The sequence below is a fragment of the Pelodiscus sinensis genome, chromosome 2 (genome assembly GCF_049634645.1).
Source record: "Pelodiscus sinensis isolate JC-2024 chromosome 2, ASM4963464v1, whole genome shotgun sequence".
Lineage (NCBI taxonomy): Eukaryota > Metazoa > Chordata > Testudines > Trionychidae > Pelodiscus > Pelodiscus sinensis.
The window spans coordinates 225,631,268-225,646,907 of NC_134712.1; the positions used below are offsets into that span (position 1 = coordinate 225,631,268).

Here is a 15,640-nt window from a genome sequence, read left to right on the forward strand (position 1 = left end):
GAATATGGCATTATCTCAAAAAGCATTACCCATGATCATTTGGGCCCAGACCTCAGATTGTGCAAATTGTCATAGCTCACTTGAAGTCAATGGAGCATTGAGAACTTATACCAGCTGAGGATCTGACCATATGGAAAAAATTTACTGAAGCATCTAGATCTCATTATAAAAGTGATCTGGGGACAGATTTTCAAAGGTGTGCAAAGATGAAGTTAAGCCCCTAATGGAATTTTTGAATGTGTCTCCTCAGAAAGCTGATGCTCAGCGCAGTGGGAGTTAATGGGAATCAGTGGGAAGTAGGCACCAAACCTGTTTTGCCACTTTTGAAAAGGCCCAAACAGATTTGGTGCCTAATTCCCACTGATTCTCATTAGAGGTCCCACCAGTCACCTATCTGCATCTTAGCTGCCTACACACTCTTGCAGGCTGGTCCTAAAGCATGGAAGTGTTTTTAACACATTCACTCTTTGCCTGTAAAGTGTACGTCAGGGGTGGGGTACCTCAGGCCCGGGGGCTGGATGTAGCTCATGGTTTGCCTGAATCTGTCCCCTGAGGCTCATGGCCCTCCCCCAGCATTGGGGAGCCTGTGCTGGCACTCCCGCCTCCCTTACTGCCCGACTATGGGGCTGGAGCACACAAAATCTGCTAGGGTATGTCTACACTACCCCGCTAGTTCGAACTAGCGGGGTAATGTATGCATACCAAACTTGCTAATGAAGCCCGGGATTTGAATTTCCCGGGCTTCATTAGCATAAAGCCGGCTCCGCCATTTTTAAAAGCCGGCTAGTGCGAACCCCGTGCCGTGCGGCTACATGCGGCACGGGCTAGATAGTTCGAACTACATAGCCATTCCAATCTATCTGTACACCTCGAGGCGTACAGATAGTTCGGAATAACTACATAGTTCAAACTATCTAGCCCGTGCCGCGTGTAGCCGCACGGCACGGGGTTCGCACTAGCCGGCTTTTAAAAATGGCGGAGCCGGCTTTATGCTAATGAAGCCCGGGAAATTCAAATCCCGGGCTTCATTAGCAAGTTTGGTATGCCTACATTACCCCGCTAGTTCGAACTAGCGGGGTAGTGTAGACATACCCCTAGACTCTGGTGTGTGATAGGAATGCAGGAAGTGTCTTTCTGCCCAGTCGGGGGAGAAAGGGAGTTTGCTTCTCCCTTGTTTGTTTGGGGGGTTTTTTTTGGGGGGGGGGTTGCGGCTGACTTTTCTGTGGGTCAGCAGCTTCCAACCCAAAAAAGGTTCCCCACCCCTGGTGTAGATGAGTAACAAGAATACTGGTGCTCACAAAGTCTGATGTATAGCACCTTAACCCTGTATTAACTCTTCAGAGCCATAGTCCAGAACCTTTTCGGCCTAACTCTACAACAACCCTTGCTTTGGTGAGTAATCTGCCTGAGTAAATGTACATCAGTGCCCCACAGTGTCAGTAAAGATCCTATATCTGGGCCCTGCAGAGCCAGTGCTAAGCATATGCAAAATAAGCTATTGATTAGGGCTTGAGCAGCTAAAGAATGCCCCCATTCACTTTTTATTTTGTATGTAGAGAGGGCCCCACAATATTCTAGCTTAGAGCCCCCAACGGGCTAGCACTGCCTCTGGGATCCTGTGTGAATATTAATCATCACTCATCTGGAAGCCGTTTATGCTTATTTTCAGCTTTGCATCTTTGAGGCCCATAAGAGCCTTATTAACTTTCTCTATTACTGAATGCTTCAATGATTTCAGGGATGTGGCATAACATCTCCGTTTAATGTTGTTTGTTGTTGTAGGGCCAATTCTGTGACTTGGAACCCCCACAAGATGATGGGTGTCCCATTGCAGTGTTCTGCCCTGCTCGTTAGGGAAGAGGTATGTCTTCCTCTCTTTGTACTCTACTCCTTTCTGGCGTTTTTCCCTGGAATGTTCTGGATGCCTTTTCTATAACAGTGTCATGGCTAATGTATGTTAATATGATGAAGATTACAGATGAAAGTGAGAAACAAGCCTCTAGGCACGTGTTCAGTCGACAAACGCAGAAAGGATTTAAAACAGCTGTCCAGGAGAAATTAATGACTACAGCTTTATAGAGTTTGGGTGACTTTGTATTTGAAATACATTGAACTCAGCTGTGTACTTTGATTAAGCCATGCAACCCCTCACATCCAATGTTGTGTGTGAATGTGAGTGAAGGCAGAACCCCTCACATCCAATGTTGTGTGTGGATGTAAGTGTAGTACAACCCACTTACAAATAACAGTTGTACTAGAAATACCTGGCACAGTGTCCACGAGTTATTGCTCTTTCAGATGTCTGTGGTCAAGCAAATGGCTAGACATTACAACCCAATGTTGATATATAAACTGGTATATCTATAAACCCACTCTGTGCAGCAATGAATGAAAAAAGGAAGTGGGAGTTCACATTTAATAACAGCTACACATTTTATTTAGCATCGGGACAGCTACAACTGGAAGAATTATCCTTCGAGCTTGTAATCATCATATAGCAGCCAGTTATTGGGACAGCTACTATATAACCACCACTTATTAGACCAGCTATTGAAAAGCTGGTTACTGCTTTGCTAACAGCTGCACAGCAGCTGGTACACAAAATGCACTTAAACAGAAGGAGAGGAGGTAGGTTTTATTTGCTCTCTGGTTCAGTTCTGTGAGACAAGCCCTGGCCTCACTGAAGCCAAAGCCATCCCTGACCTAGCGTGAGAAACGTGTCTCACAAAGCAAATTCAAACAATTGTTTTTCTTTCATGTTTCCAAAACATACATGAAGCCTTCAACAGTGCCAGGATTTGGCTCTTTCAATACGTGCTACATGCAAATAAAAAGGAAAACAGAGAAAATTATTAGCTCTGTGCTTTTTGTGAATCAGCTACCCTCACCTTAACTCAGAGAAAGTGGCCCCTGGTCATAGGCACCATCTTCTCATCTGTGTGTGCTCAACACATAGGCCTAGCTTCCACTCCACCTGTTGCCCCAAACTTCTGCCCCAACCTGCGTCTTCTCACACCTGCTCTGCCTCCTCACCCAGCATGCCCCTTCCCTGCTTCTCCCCATTCCTCCCTCCGAGAGCTTGACTGTCACAAAGCTACTTTTCACAGTACACTGGAAGTGCTGGGAAGGCAGCAGAAGAGCTGGTAAGTGGGGCCACTGGCACATGAGAGGAAAGAGAGGAGAAGCTTGGTGCTGGTGAGTGCTCTACACCCACTTATTTTTCCCCCGTGAGTGATCCAGCCCCAGAGCATTCACAAAGTTAGAGCCTATTCTCCAGCCAAGTTTTGTAGATGCAGTAAAACTGCCTCCAAAAATTGCAGCCTGGAATTTTGTTCATCTCACTCTGCCCCAAGTCTTTCTTACTATTTAAGAACCCTCTAAGCACCTGGTTTCTAGCATGAGTGGAGTATTGCATGTGCCTTCAGCATCGGAATAAACTGCACCCTGAAAGAACAAAAATGGGGAATGAGAGTTTAGAAACAAAACCAATTCAGCAAAGAGTGTCATGGAATTATTTAGAACATCCACAGGGCTGCTGGGTCAGCCTGTTTCATCCAGAGGAATGCTTTGCAAAGTCATTTGGAAAGGTCGCAAGATAAACAAAAGACGCAAAGCGATAAAATCATGCAAATGCCAATTTTCCTTAATCATGTCTCTGTTTCTTTAAGGGATTAATGCAGAGCTGCAATCAAATGCATGCTTCCTACCTCTTTCAACAAGATAAACACTATGATTTGTCCTATGACACTGGAGACAAGGCGTTGCAATGTGGGCGTCACGTTGATGTCTTCAAGCTATGGCTGATGTGGAGAGCAAAGGTAAGCAAGTATGTGATGTATTTGTTTGCATTAAAATAGTGAACAGTTGTGCTTTATTTAATCATGGTTTTAGAAAATGTCTAAATGGAGATGGAAGAAAAATAACAACGACAAAAATATGTTTCTGCTTTCTTTCCCTTGAGCTGATTGAGCTACACAGCAATAGATGCGACTTTTAAATTCAGATTCCATGTCATTGTATACCAATTGTTGCATCTGCCTCTGACAGTCTAACACCATAAATATTATGTTTAAATGGAAGTGTAATCAGGCCAGAATGTTTCTGGAAACACAAAGATTTTTTTTATTTTAATTAAATTCTAAAACTAAATGGGATAAATAATTGACTAACACACCAGGGTCCACTTTATACCATGAAAACACCAAAGTGATTTTGTTATTCTGGGCACAATAATTAAAATCTGAAAGTTCTGGTTCATTTTGATTCATGAATCATTTTGTGTACTATTGCTCAATAAATACTTCTATGTATGAATTCATATGATTATGCCCAACTGTTCCAGGCTTGTTCATTGCAGTTGACTGCATTGTTTCTATAAAAAAGGGACTTTAAAAGACCCTAGATTCTTTATTCAAATTCTGAAACACATTCTGGACAGCTCTTTGGGACTGTCACCAAAAGCCTGCAAAATGATATGCAAGCCATCTTTGTGACTCCCTGATCCTCAAGCCATGAGGCACTGGCCTAGTCACAAGGGGCATCTTGTAGAAGCCTCAGGGCTGTTTTCCAATTATGCTAGTTGAAATAGCCTCCAAGAAGCTTCTGTAACAGCAGGGGCCCTAAGAGAACAAGATAACTCTAGCCACATCCCTTTTTCTTTGGCAACACCCCCTATGCTTCACTCTGCACCGCAATAGGATGCCTCTGTCCAAAATACCACTTAAAGTGGTTTTAAGTCTGCTTTGCAGCGCCAGAGCAGCCTTGCTAAATCTGATTTGTGCTGCATGGACTTTTGTTTATAAACATTTTTTAAAGGCCAGATCATTTCCATATTTCTTCGACTATTTTTCTCCCCATCTCCCACTTCTATTTAACATTAACATAGGCTCAATGTTTACAGTCTGTTCCTGCAGTTTTTTTCTCCTGACTTGAAGCCATAATGGCACTTGGTTAGTGGCATCGCAGATTAGCTGGGTGTTGCAGAATGATTATGGTGTCCCAACAGACTTGAGCTAGAGAGGAAGCAGCAGGAAAAACAAAAGCTCCTAAAAACGAAGATTACAATTTCACATTAATGTCCTTTAGTGAGTAGCAATGAGGAGAGAAAAAACATGGCCATGCTGAAGAGAAATCAAGCTGCTTACTTTATTATTACATTTTCTTGGTGATTTTTGTGTTAGATTGCCTCCCCTGCAGGCTAAAGTCCTCTCTCCAAAAAGCAGTGCAAACATCCCCGCATGCTTACAATGTGACTCAACCCTGACCAAGAAGGTACACCCGTATAGTATATGTTCCACAGCCAGTGAGCCAACAGCCTCACCAGGCCCCTGGGCAAGGCAGAGGGGAGAGGCAGGCTCCATTCCCCCAGCAGGGGCAGAGCTGAGGAGCCTCAGTACTGCCTGGAGCGTGCTGCCCAGGGCTCTGGAGCACATCACGCAGCTCCCGTGGCAATTTAAAGAGCCCAGAACCCTGTGGTGGCAGGGGAGCCCTTTTGAATCACTGGACTGTGGGGCAGTTGCCACTTTTGCCCCCACCTAGTCAGCAGGCCTGTCCACGCTTTCCAATCCATAGCCTCGCTGCAGAGGCCTCCCACAAATGTTCCCATCAGTGATAGTGGCTCATTAGGAACTGGACTGATATCACCAGTCTATTCTATAGAAATCAGATGGATATATCTAGAGCTGGGTTAGCTGTTTAGAGCAAATAAGGAGATGTACAGCACCTCACAGGGTCAGGTCTTTAATCATTCCAAGATAGACCTCAGAGAAGTGACCTGCATCGTTGCTTTAGCCAGGATCACATATTCCAGACACGATAGCAATTCAGAATACAGAGAGGTACAAAATGTTGTCGTCTTTTCTCTTTGAAGGGGACTACAGGATTTGAAGCACAAATTGACAAGTGCTTGGACCTTGCGGAATATCTATATAATAAAATAAAGAACAGAGAAGGCTATGAAATGGTATTTGATGGAAAGGTATGTAGTCTAACTTACTGTGGCTTTAAATATGTGGTACATTTATCACAGAGTTGTGATGCTACTCACAGTGCAATCTGGTTTTGGAGGATCCAGAAATATGCACCTTACAAAGGGAACTGCTTATGATTCCCATCATTGTGGGACAAGTGAAATGAGGCAGCGGTGTGGAGTATTGCAGCTTGTATCACCCAGGTGAAATTCAACAGCCCATTTTTAAAACAGATTAAAACAGTCTGTGAATAACAAGCTAGTGCACTGTAGATTCACACCCCAACTTGGCATGCACTAAGTCTTTGTGTGGACAAGTCAGGAAAACAGACCACCTCTACTTTTCACCTTTTGTCTTCTGGTTGTGTAAGTTCAACTAATGTAGACTCCATTATTCTCTCACATTAATAATGGAGCTCAATGGACTCTAAGGAAGTCTAACTGAGCACCAGGGAATTTCAAGGAGTAGAAGCAAATCTAATTTACACCATCTCACACTCACCTCTGAGTCTCACCAATAGGTCCAGTTATACATTATGCAGTCACACAACAAAATCAAATTAGCCAGATGCTCTATTAACTAGGTCATCTACTGTTGGCACCTGTTTCGGTTAAGGCATTAACTCCACACTCCATGCAACCTCTTGAAAGGACAGCACCTATAGAATCCAGATGCTTCTCTGAAGGGGACAAATGCATAGGCAATGTGTAGCTGGATGTGTCTTCTTTGAGTTAAATTGTCTAAATTGCAGTAATAATGATGATGTCTCTCTGTGGTATACAGTAATGAAAGCCAATAATTGCTGTCACACCATGATGTATGAGAGGAGGGAAAGGCATGGAATTAATTGCGATTGAGATATTATAAACATTTCTTGCTGTGCAAATCACTATTATTCTGTGTTTAGCCTCAGCACACAAATGTCTGCTTCTGGTATATACCTCCCAGTTTACGCAGCATGGAGGACAATGAAGAAAGAATGAACCGCCTTCTGAAGGTAAATAAGATATGTTGGTTCGTTGTATGCTTGGAATACTCATGTCATCAAAATAAAGTCCAAAGATACCTGTCCCTGTGAATATTTCAAAATATTAGAGATGGGCTTACATAAGAATCTCAGATAACAACCCCTCAGTACCCAAGTTTGGTGAAGTTCAAACCAAATTTGGATCCAATCTTTGTGTATAAAACTCATCTCTAATATAATGGCTCTCTCAAGTTGCAGTCTGCAGGGCACCTGGTAGTGCTCTGAAGAGTTCTGGCAGGTCACATGATTCTAACTGCTGCTCCTGCTTCCAATTTCCAAAGAGACCCAAGGCCTGTAAAAAGATCTGGAAATAAGGAAAAGAAGCCAGCCATATTTAGGAACTAGAGATGCCAGGAGGTATTGCTGAGTAGGAGAGAGTGAAAAATGAGAACTGGAGTCTATCCATGGGAGTAGGATGAGGAGAATTGGACGGCCTCTGTGCAGAGCGATGGGAAGTGAAATGAAGTGAAGAGCAAGAGCAGACAAAGGGCAAGTCTAGACTACATCCCTTTGTTGAAAGAGGGATGTAAATGAGCCAGATCGAAAGTGCAAATGAAGCACAGATTTAAATATCCTGGGCTTCATTTGAATATTTGTGTTCGATTGCTGTTTCGAAAAAAGGTATTTTGAAAGTGAAACCGTAGTCTTGATGCAGTTCTTTTGAAAAAAAACAACCCTTTTTCGAAAGATCACGTGCTCCTGAAAAAATGAGGCATATGGGTTCTTTTGAAAAAGGGTGGGGGGGGGGGTTCGAAAGAACCACGCCTAGACTGTGGTTTCACTTTCGAAATACCCTTTTTCGAAATAGCGATCGGATGCGAATATGCAAATGAAGTGCAGGATATTTAAATCCATGCTTCATTTGCACTTTCGACTGGGCTCATTTACATCCTTCTTTTGACAGAGGGATGTAGTCTAGACATAGAAAAAGTGATTATTAAAAGGCCAAAATACTTGGTTCTTTAAAGAGGGTTGAAAGCACACAAAGACTTTCTTAGTGTTATTTCTCCACATAAGTTGTCATGGGGATGTTGTGGTATCCAGGATAAGACTGTGATGGAGAGGTGGTCCATTAGGAAATCTCTTTGGCAGGACACTCAGAGCATTGGAGGTAGGTATCTAGTTATGTTTTTTATAAACTGGAAAAGCAAGCAACAACAATAAAAAGAGGTCAGTTGAATTCTTTCAAGGTCATTTCCCATAACACAAAAACTAGGGGTCCCAAATGAAATGAATAGTTAGCAGGTTTAAAACAAACAAAAGGAAGTTTTTCTTCACACAACGCACAATCCGTGGAACTCCTTGCCAGAGGATGTTGTGAAGACCAGGACTTTAACAGGGTTCAAAAAAGAACCGATACATTCATGGATAGAACTAGATACTTAGAAAGATAACTAGATAGACCTAGATAACTAGATAAAGGACTAGATAAATTCACCCAGCAGTGCTTATTAACCAGGATGGTAGGAATGGTGTCCTTAGCCTCTGTTTGTCAGAGGCTGTAAAAGGTGACAGAGGAAGGATTACCTGTTCTTCTCATTCTCCCTGGGACACCTAGCATTGGCCTCTGTTGGAAGACAAGATACTGGGCTAGATGGACCTTTGGTCTGACCCAGTATAGCCATTCTTATATTATGTTCTAATGGTTTCGTTCTAATGGTTTATGGGTTTATAAAATGTGCCCATAATTTAGTTCACCCAAGTGCTGTTCTGTGTGACTTATATGTTGTGTTTACTTTTTCTTGGTGGCTTTTCTGTATGGTGCTTATTTGAACCAGGTTGCCCTTGGTGTTAAGAATTTAAATTCCAATTGGTGAGCCCCCAAATGTGGCAATATGACAAAAGGCTTAAATTTGGTTTGTGGTGTAGGTCTAGTTTATGAAAACAAAGGGAAAATAATTATTACAAAATGTGTAAGGATTATGCAGAAAATGATAGTGTTAATTGCACTGGTCAGCAATACTGTGTGTGGTTAGCGCACAGGTTAGAAAAGTTCTGAGCCATTTGAGCTATTTAATTTTAATCTATACTTCTAAAGAATGGGTGTGTGTCTTTGCAAGATGTCATGATTGCCTTGGCAATATCCTGTAAAGTCTTCTGATACATGTAAAGTTAACCCCTGTTGTTTTTACCGAAAATGGGAAGGTGACAAATCAGATGGTCAAACAATCTTGGGCACTTACCTGCACTTCTGCCTGGATCCCTACCAAAAGTCAATGGGACTCACATACTTGAAATTAGACATGTGCATACATCATGGAGATGATCTTGACAATGATTTTTTTTTCCATCAATTTTTTACAACAATGAAAAAAACCTGAAGTTTTTCATTGAAAATTTAGACTTTTCAATGAAAAATCAAAATCCAAAATATTTCAGCAAAAATGGAAATATTTTGATTTGGAAGTGCTGCACAGTGCACATAGGAATTAAAGTTCACCAAGGTCCTTTACAGGCTGGTCTCCCTGGTCCAACTACATCTTCCATGGTGCACCTTGATCTCTTTAGCTGGTGAGAGGAGGCAGTGCATCCTGGGATTCCCATGGCCACAGTGCATCATGGGAATTAATATCTACCTGGGAAGCCTACCTCACGGAGAAGAATGGAGACATGAGGTAACCAAACTTCACCTCTCCCAAGGCATTGCATTGGCATATCTAAATAAAAATATTGTGGAGTTTGGACAAAATATTTCAGTTTTCAGCTGAATACCACAAACTTGTTGGGTTTCAGTCATGTGCTTTTTCAATTAAATATTCAATTTTCCCTTGGAAAGCAGACGTCTATTTAGTTGAAAATCCAATTTTCAGACAAAAAAGGTAACAAATTGTTTTGATGAAAAATTATCGACCAAACCTAATGACTATCTTGGTGAGTTAGAGCCAAAGGCAGTGGAAAACTCTCATTGATTGCAATAAGAGCACAATAAGGTTTAATGCCACCAATTCCTGTTTGATGCAGTACTTTCATAGAGACATAAATTCCAAGACCAGATGCATCCGGTGTGACCTTCTATATAACACAGGTCATAAAACTTTCCCAAAACAGTTCCTGGAGCTTATCATTTAGAAAAATATCCAGTCTTGATTTAAAAATTATCAGAGACAGAGAATCCACCACAGCCCTTGGTAAATTATCCCCAGCATTAATTACTTTCACTATTGAAAATTTACCACTTTTTTCCAATCTGATTTTATCTAGCTTCAGCTGCCAGCAATTGGATCATGTTATACCTTTCTCTGCTAGATGGATGAGCCCATTATTGAATCATTGTTCCCCATCAGTGTTCCCCTCTAATTTTTTCCATCCATATGCAGAATAAATTTTGCACCAAGATGTGTGCAGATGTGCACCACCTGTAGAAACAGATGCTGTCAACTGTGGGCACTCTAGATGCTCTGCTAATCATCTGGCAGGCATTTGAATCTCTCTTGGGTGACCGCCCAAATGCTCAGATTACAGGGAACACTGTTTCCCATATAGATATGTAGATATTTTAATCAATTCACCCCTTAACATTATCCTTGTCAAGCTAGATGGAGCTCATGCATCTTATCAAGCATGTTTTCTAATCCTTTAGTCATTCACATGGCTCTTTTTTGTGCCCTCTCCAATTTATAAATTGATCAGTTTACTCTGTACTATATGGCTACGTCTAGATTGGCATGATTTTCCGCAAATGCTTTTAATGGAAAAGTTTTTCCATTAAAATCATTTGCGGAAAAGAGCATCTAGATTGGCACGGATGATTTTCCGCAAAAGCACTTTTTGCGGAAAAGTGTCCATGCCAATCTAGACGCAGTTTTGCGCAAGAAAGCCCCAATCGCCATTTTCGCAATCGGGGCTTTTTTGCACAAAACAGTTTTTAGCTGTCTACACTGGCCCTTTTGCGCAAAAGCATTTCCAGAAAAGGGCTTTTGCCCAAACAGGAACATCAAAGCATTTGAGCAAAAAGCACTGATTTCGGACAGTAGAACATCAGTGCTCTTGCGCAAAATCAAGCGGACAGTTTAAACAGTTTAAACTTGCCAGTCTAGACGCAGCCTATTAGTTTGGGGCCAATAATGGGCTTTTTTGTTGTTTTGTTTTAGCTTTCTTCTCTTATTAAAAAAAATCTAGAATTAGAAATAATTATTTACCATGCCTTTGCAGGTGGCCCCAGTGATAAAAGCCAGAATGATGGAATATGGAACTACTATGGTCAGCTATCAACCCCTGGGAGACAAAGTGAATTTCTTCCGTATGGTCATATCAAACCCAGCAGCTACTCATCATGACATTGATTTCCTGATTGAGGAAATAGAGCGTCTGGGACAAGATTTATAATAATCTGGTCTATAAGTCTAGTCCAGAACCTCTCAACAGACAAATAAGTTGTCACAAACTGTGTGAATGTATTTGTAGTTTGTTCTAAAGTAAATCTATTTCTATATTGTGGTGTCAAAGTAGAGTACAGTTTAAAATCAAGAAACATGCTCCTTTTAAATCTTCTCTTGAGTTTTAGAATACCCCTTTAGTAATTAGATACACAAAAGGCTGCATTCAAACAGATATAAGAAATAACAGAAGATACTTACAATTTTCCCCAAAATTTTAATACAGTTAGTAAATAAATATTTTAGGTTAAAAGTAGTCAGACTGAGTGGTGCCAAATTTGCCCCAAATGATGACAAAAACAAACTGGGGGCGCAGTAAGATGCATAAAGTAAACAAACTTTAGGTTTAAAAGTGAAAATATTTTGCCTTTTTCTTAGATTTAGCACAGAATTTCTAATTTATCTATAGCAACATGTCAAATGTATTTAAATACATATAATTTTAAAAAGAAAAAATATATATATATATATTAAAATATCCTATTTTGTACACTATAGATTTTTATTTTATATGGGTTATAAAAATGCAGGGGCAGAAACAGAAAACTAAAGAAGATTTTTTTTTTCTTTTAATGGGGGCGCATCCAATATCTACAAAGTTTATTTTGAACCATAAGCCCACATAAATTCTTAAAAGGTACAGTGCCTCATTTCTATATGTCATATGGATTGTGCATCTCTCGGGTTAAGCACTGCAAAACCTCACAACTACTGCAGCTCTTAAAAACTCTTATAACTATTACAATACAATAAGATGTTATTATTCCTAAATATGTTTCCCAAACTAAGCAAATGGACAATCAATACACAGTCCTAACCAAGTCTGAATTATGGTTAAATTTTCTGGTTTATTTCTTTTACTTATAAACAGCCCATCCAAAAAGGGACACACTTTAGACTAAATACTAGTGTCACAAGCGTCTTTATAAACAGTGATTGATTCATTAGAGATATACATAAATTGAAAACTACATTTGACTCAAATTTTCTAAGACCCCGATCCTAGGAAAACTATTTGGCATAATGCTAATTGGGTGAATAAGGACTTCTTGCATATGTGAAGGTCTCAAGAGGGGAATCTTAAGTCAGATGCTCATGTCATGGTGAAATCTGAGTTTCCCTCATGACAATAATTTCTGTAAACCCACTCCTGGCATTGGGGGAGAGCTGGTGGAAATTCAGAATTTCAGTTTCACAGGAAAGCTTGAAAATTGTTATTTTGAATTGGAACAAAAACAAATGCTTTCGCAATTTCCCCCAAAATGAAAATTCTGGAAATTCTTTTGGGGGGGGGGGGGGAGAGCCGGGACAGGAAATCTTTCTCAGTACAACTTTGTGAAAACGTCAGTTTGCTCAAAATGGCTTTTTCAGATAAAAAAGTGTTTCAATTAAATCTACCAACCAGCTTTACGTGGAGTTTAATTGAAATGTTAGTATAATGATTTGAGATATGCCCAGATACTCATAGCACAGTCACGATATAGTCATGCACACCCATTCAGAAGTCATGGGTGCTAAATCCTGTATAGCAGATATGTTGAATCATTCTTCAACACTAGAGAAAACTGAGATTCAACCTCCTCTTCCTGAAAATCTGGAAGAGCTTGGATCAGGATTTAATGGTTCCGATCTGGTTCTATGTACAACCCTAATTAGGTTTTGGTTGTAGCTTTGACTGGAATCTACGTGGCCACTTTTGTTTGTAAAACAAGATTGTTTTACTTTCTCTAAAATACTTGAAGAAAACTAGTGCAGTGTAGTTTAATTTGACCTAAAATACATAAATGGGGTATTGATTCAATGTAATGTCATGAGGCTGTGATGTAAGAAGAGGAGATAAATTGTGTCTGTAATTGTGTTGCCTTTATTATATTGATAGTATGTTTGTCACCTCAGATTGAGGCTGTGCACTTTAGATTAAAACTGTACAGTATTGCAAATCAACCTGTGTTATTGACCAAGCTTGTACAATATACTATTGATTTGTCTTTCTTTGTGCAGTAGTACTATTGACTCTTGGTATTGTAAGAGCTGCATTCACACACAAGTCCCTATACTATGTCTGCTCAGTAATATTCTCTCATGATCAGCTTACAAGACCAACAGTCCCCTCACCGTGGTGGTGACCCACTGCAACTTACAATGCATGATATTTCAATTAAACCTTTCAAGCAGATACCAATTCTGGACTAAAGCAACCTTATCCAAGCAGGTCACAAAATTACCAACTGTGGTCATTGAAATGCTGAGCAGAGGAGCAAATTGTATTGTTTGTGGCTGAGAAAATGGGGGACAAAGAACTAAGTGTAAAAATAGTACAGGGACAATGGTGAAGGTGAGCAGTAGCCTGGTTACATCTTGCATGTGCAAGTCTGTTTTCAAATGCTATCTACAAACATTGTATTTATTAGTTCTGTGTGCCAATCCAAGATATACATTCAGTGTTTCATGAAGACACCAGCATTTTTCCATGTTACCGTGTTTATTGCAGCCAGAAAGAACTACATGGCAACCTCTTCTTCTTGTGTTTGACCAAAGTATTTTCTGTGTTGTTGATCTAAACCTAAATAAAAAGTGTAAAATGTGGCTATGTTGTATCTATATGGGGTTGTTGTTGTTGTTGTTGATTATTGGTTTCAATGTTTACTGTGAACAGAAAGAAGGCATATTTGTCATGTCATCTCTGAGCCAGGGACATTATGATATTCTAGCTAACTCTCTTCTGGTTACTCTTTCTGAATTTAATTGATAAGACCCCTATTAAATGTACAATACCTAGCAAAATAATTGAAATCCGGTGTCAGACCCTCTTGAGATAAAAAGAGTCATATATTAGTATCTACATGGAAACATGCCTGCTGCCCTTCCTTTATCTGATCATTACCACAGTGGCTCCAGCTATCATTATTCTTACACATGCGTTTTTTTCCCCTATAAAAACATCAGCATTTGCTGCCCTTTGGTTTTTGTTTGGCTTTTTATACGTGTCATTATCCCTAAATAATGGTGACCTATAATTGTATCAAAGTGCATGTAGTTGGACATAAATCTTTGATTTTCAATGGCTCAAGCCTCTTCTATACTTTTCCACAAAACCCCATTATTACACTGGGTGACTTCTTGGATACAAAACAGACATTCTGAACATCCTAAATACTTTGTGTTATGGATAGGACAAAGGAAGGGTAGAAGAAGGATACTAAAGACAAACAATGCTGCCAAAGTGAGATTGTGAATTCTCCTCTATATGAGCTTGAAGCTATTTTCTTTTTGCCAGATCATGGGCCAGATCCTGATCTCTTCCATTAATTTTTACTGTTTTTACTCAGACAACCTTATTATGTCAGTAAGCTAAATCATTTAGTCTTTGGGCCTGTATACAGTGAATGCAAAATGGGTGTAAAATGCATTCAAATTGGAATAGCAGCATTTTACACCCAATTTGCGGATACTTTCCTCATGTATAAATAAGTATACAATAAGCCGGGGTGGCCAACCCATTCTGGGCAAAGAGCCAAGATAGCTGTGGATCCAGTGTGAAGAGACAGGGCAAAGTTATCAAGCAAAAAAAGAAAGAAAAAAGGACTGCCCTTTTTGCCCCTTTAAAAGGTGCTCCCAGTAGCATTTGGTCAAACAAACAAACAAAAAAGGTCGCATAAAAAGGGTCTGCCCCTTTAAGAAACCACAGTTAAATGCGTATTGAGGCTTTTTGGCCACAGCAGGCTCCCACCGCCAGCCACCATCTTTATTTCTGCAGCTCTTATGGCTGTGCCGGATGGCTCCCTTGCCCACGTCAACACAGGAAGCCAGGAGGAGAGGGCCGTTTTGGGGGGCACGGGGCGGCTTTCAAGCCACAGTGGGGGCTTTGCGAGCTGCACCCAGGGCAGGGTGGGAAGAGCCGCATGCAGCTCGCAAGCTTCAGGTTGGCCGCCCCTGCAATAAGCATTGCAATACAGAATCAGTCAGTTCTGACATTAAATAATCTGATAGCCTGTTAAAGACTAACAATTTTATTATGGCATAAGCTTTCATGAGTTGCAACTCACTTCGTCAGATGCATGAAGCGAAAGAAAAATGTACAGATAGTTGATACACAGAAATGGGAGTTTTACATCAGAGCTAATTCAAACAGGGTGAATGTGAATAAGAAGATAAGAATACATAATGGGGAAAAGTTCTTACTGTCATAAAGGGCAATTCCCATTCTCTATTCAGACCCAGTCCCATGATGTCAAATTTGCATATGAATTCCAGCTTAGCAGTTTCAC

General features: G+C 40.5%; 1 protein-coding gene across 4 annotated transcripts in view; it reads left to right on the forward strand.

Annotated features, from left to right (window-relative positions):
• The window catches only part of GAD2 (glutamate decarboxylase 2), a 58,929-nt gene extending 44,971 nt beyond the window's left edge, over window positions 1-13,958 (forward strand). For all 4 annotated transcript variants that reach the window (XM_075922541.1, XM_075922542.1, XM_075922543.1 and 1 more), the window contains 5 exons: window positions 1,783-1,861; window positions 3,669-3,818; window positions 5,870-5,977; window positions 6,877-6,966; window positions 11,149-13,958. In XM_075922541.1, coding sequence (XP_075778656.1) covers window positions 1,783-1,861; window positions 3,669-3,818; window positions 5,870-5,977; window positions 6,877-6,966; window positions 11,149-11,322 — 601 coding nt within the window. In that variant the 3' untranslated portion in view covers window positions 11,323-13,958. The remainder of the gene's footprint in view (window positions 1-1,782; window positions 1,862-3,668; window positions 3,819-5,869; window positions 5,978-6,876; window positions 6,967-11,148) is intronic.
• The last annotated feature ends 1,682 nt before the right edge of the window (window positions 13,959-15,640 follow it).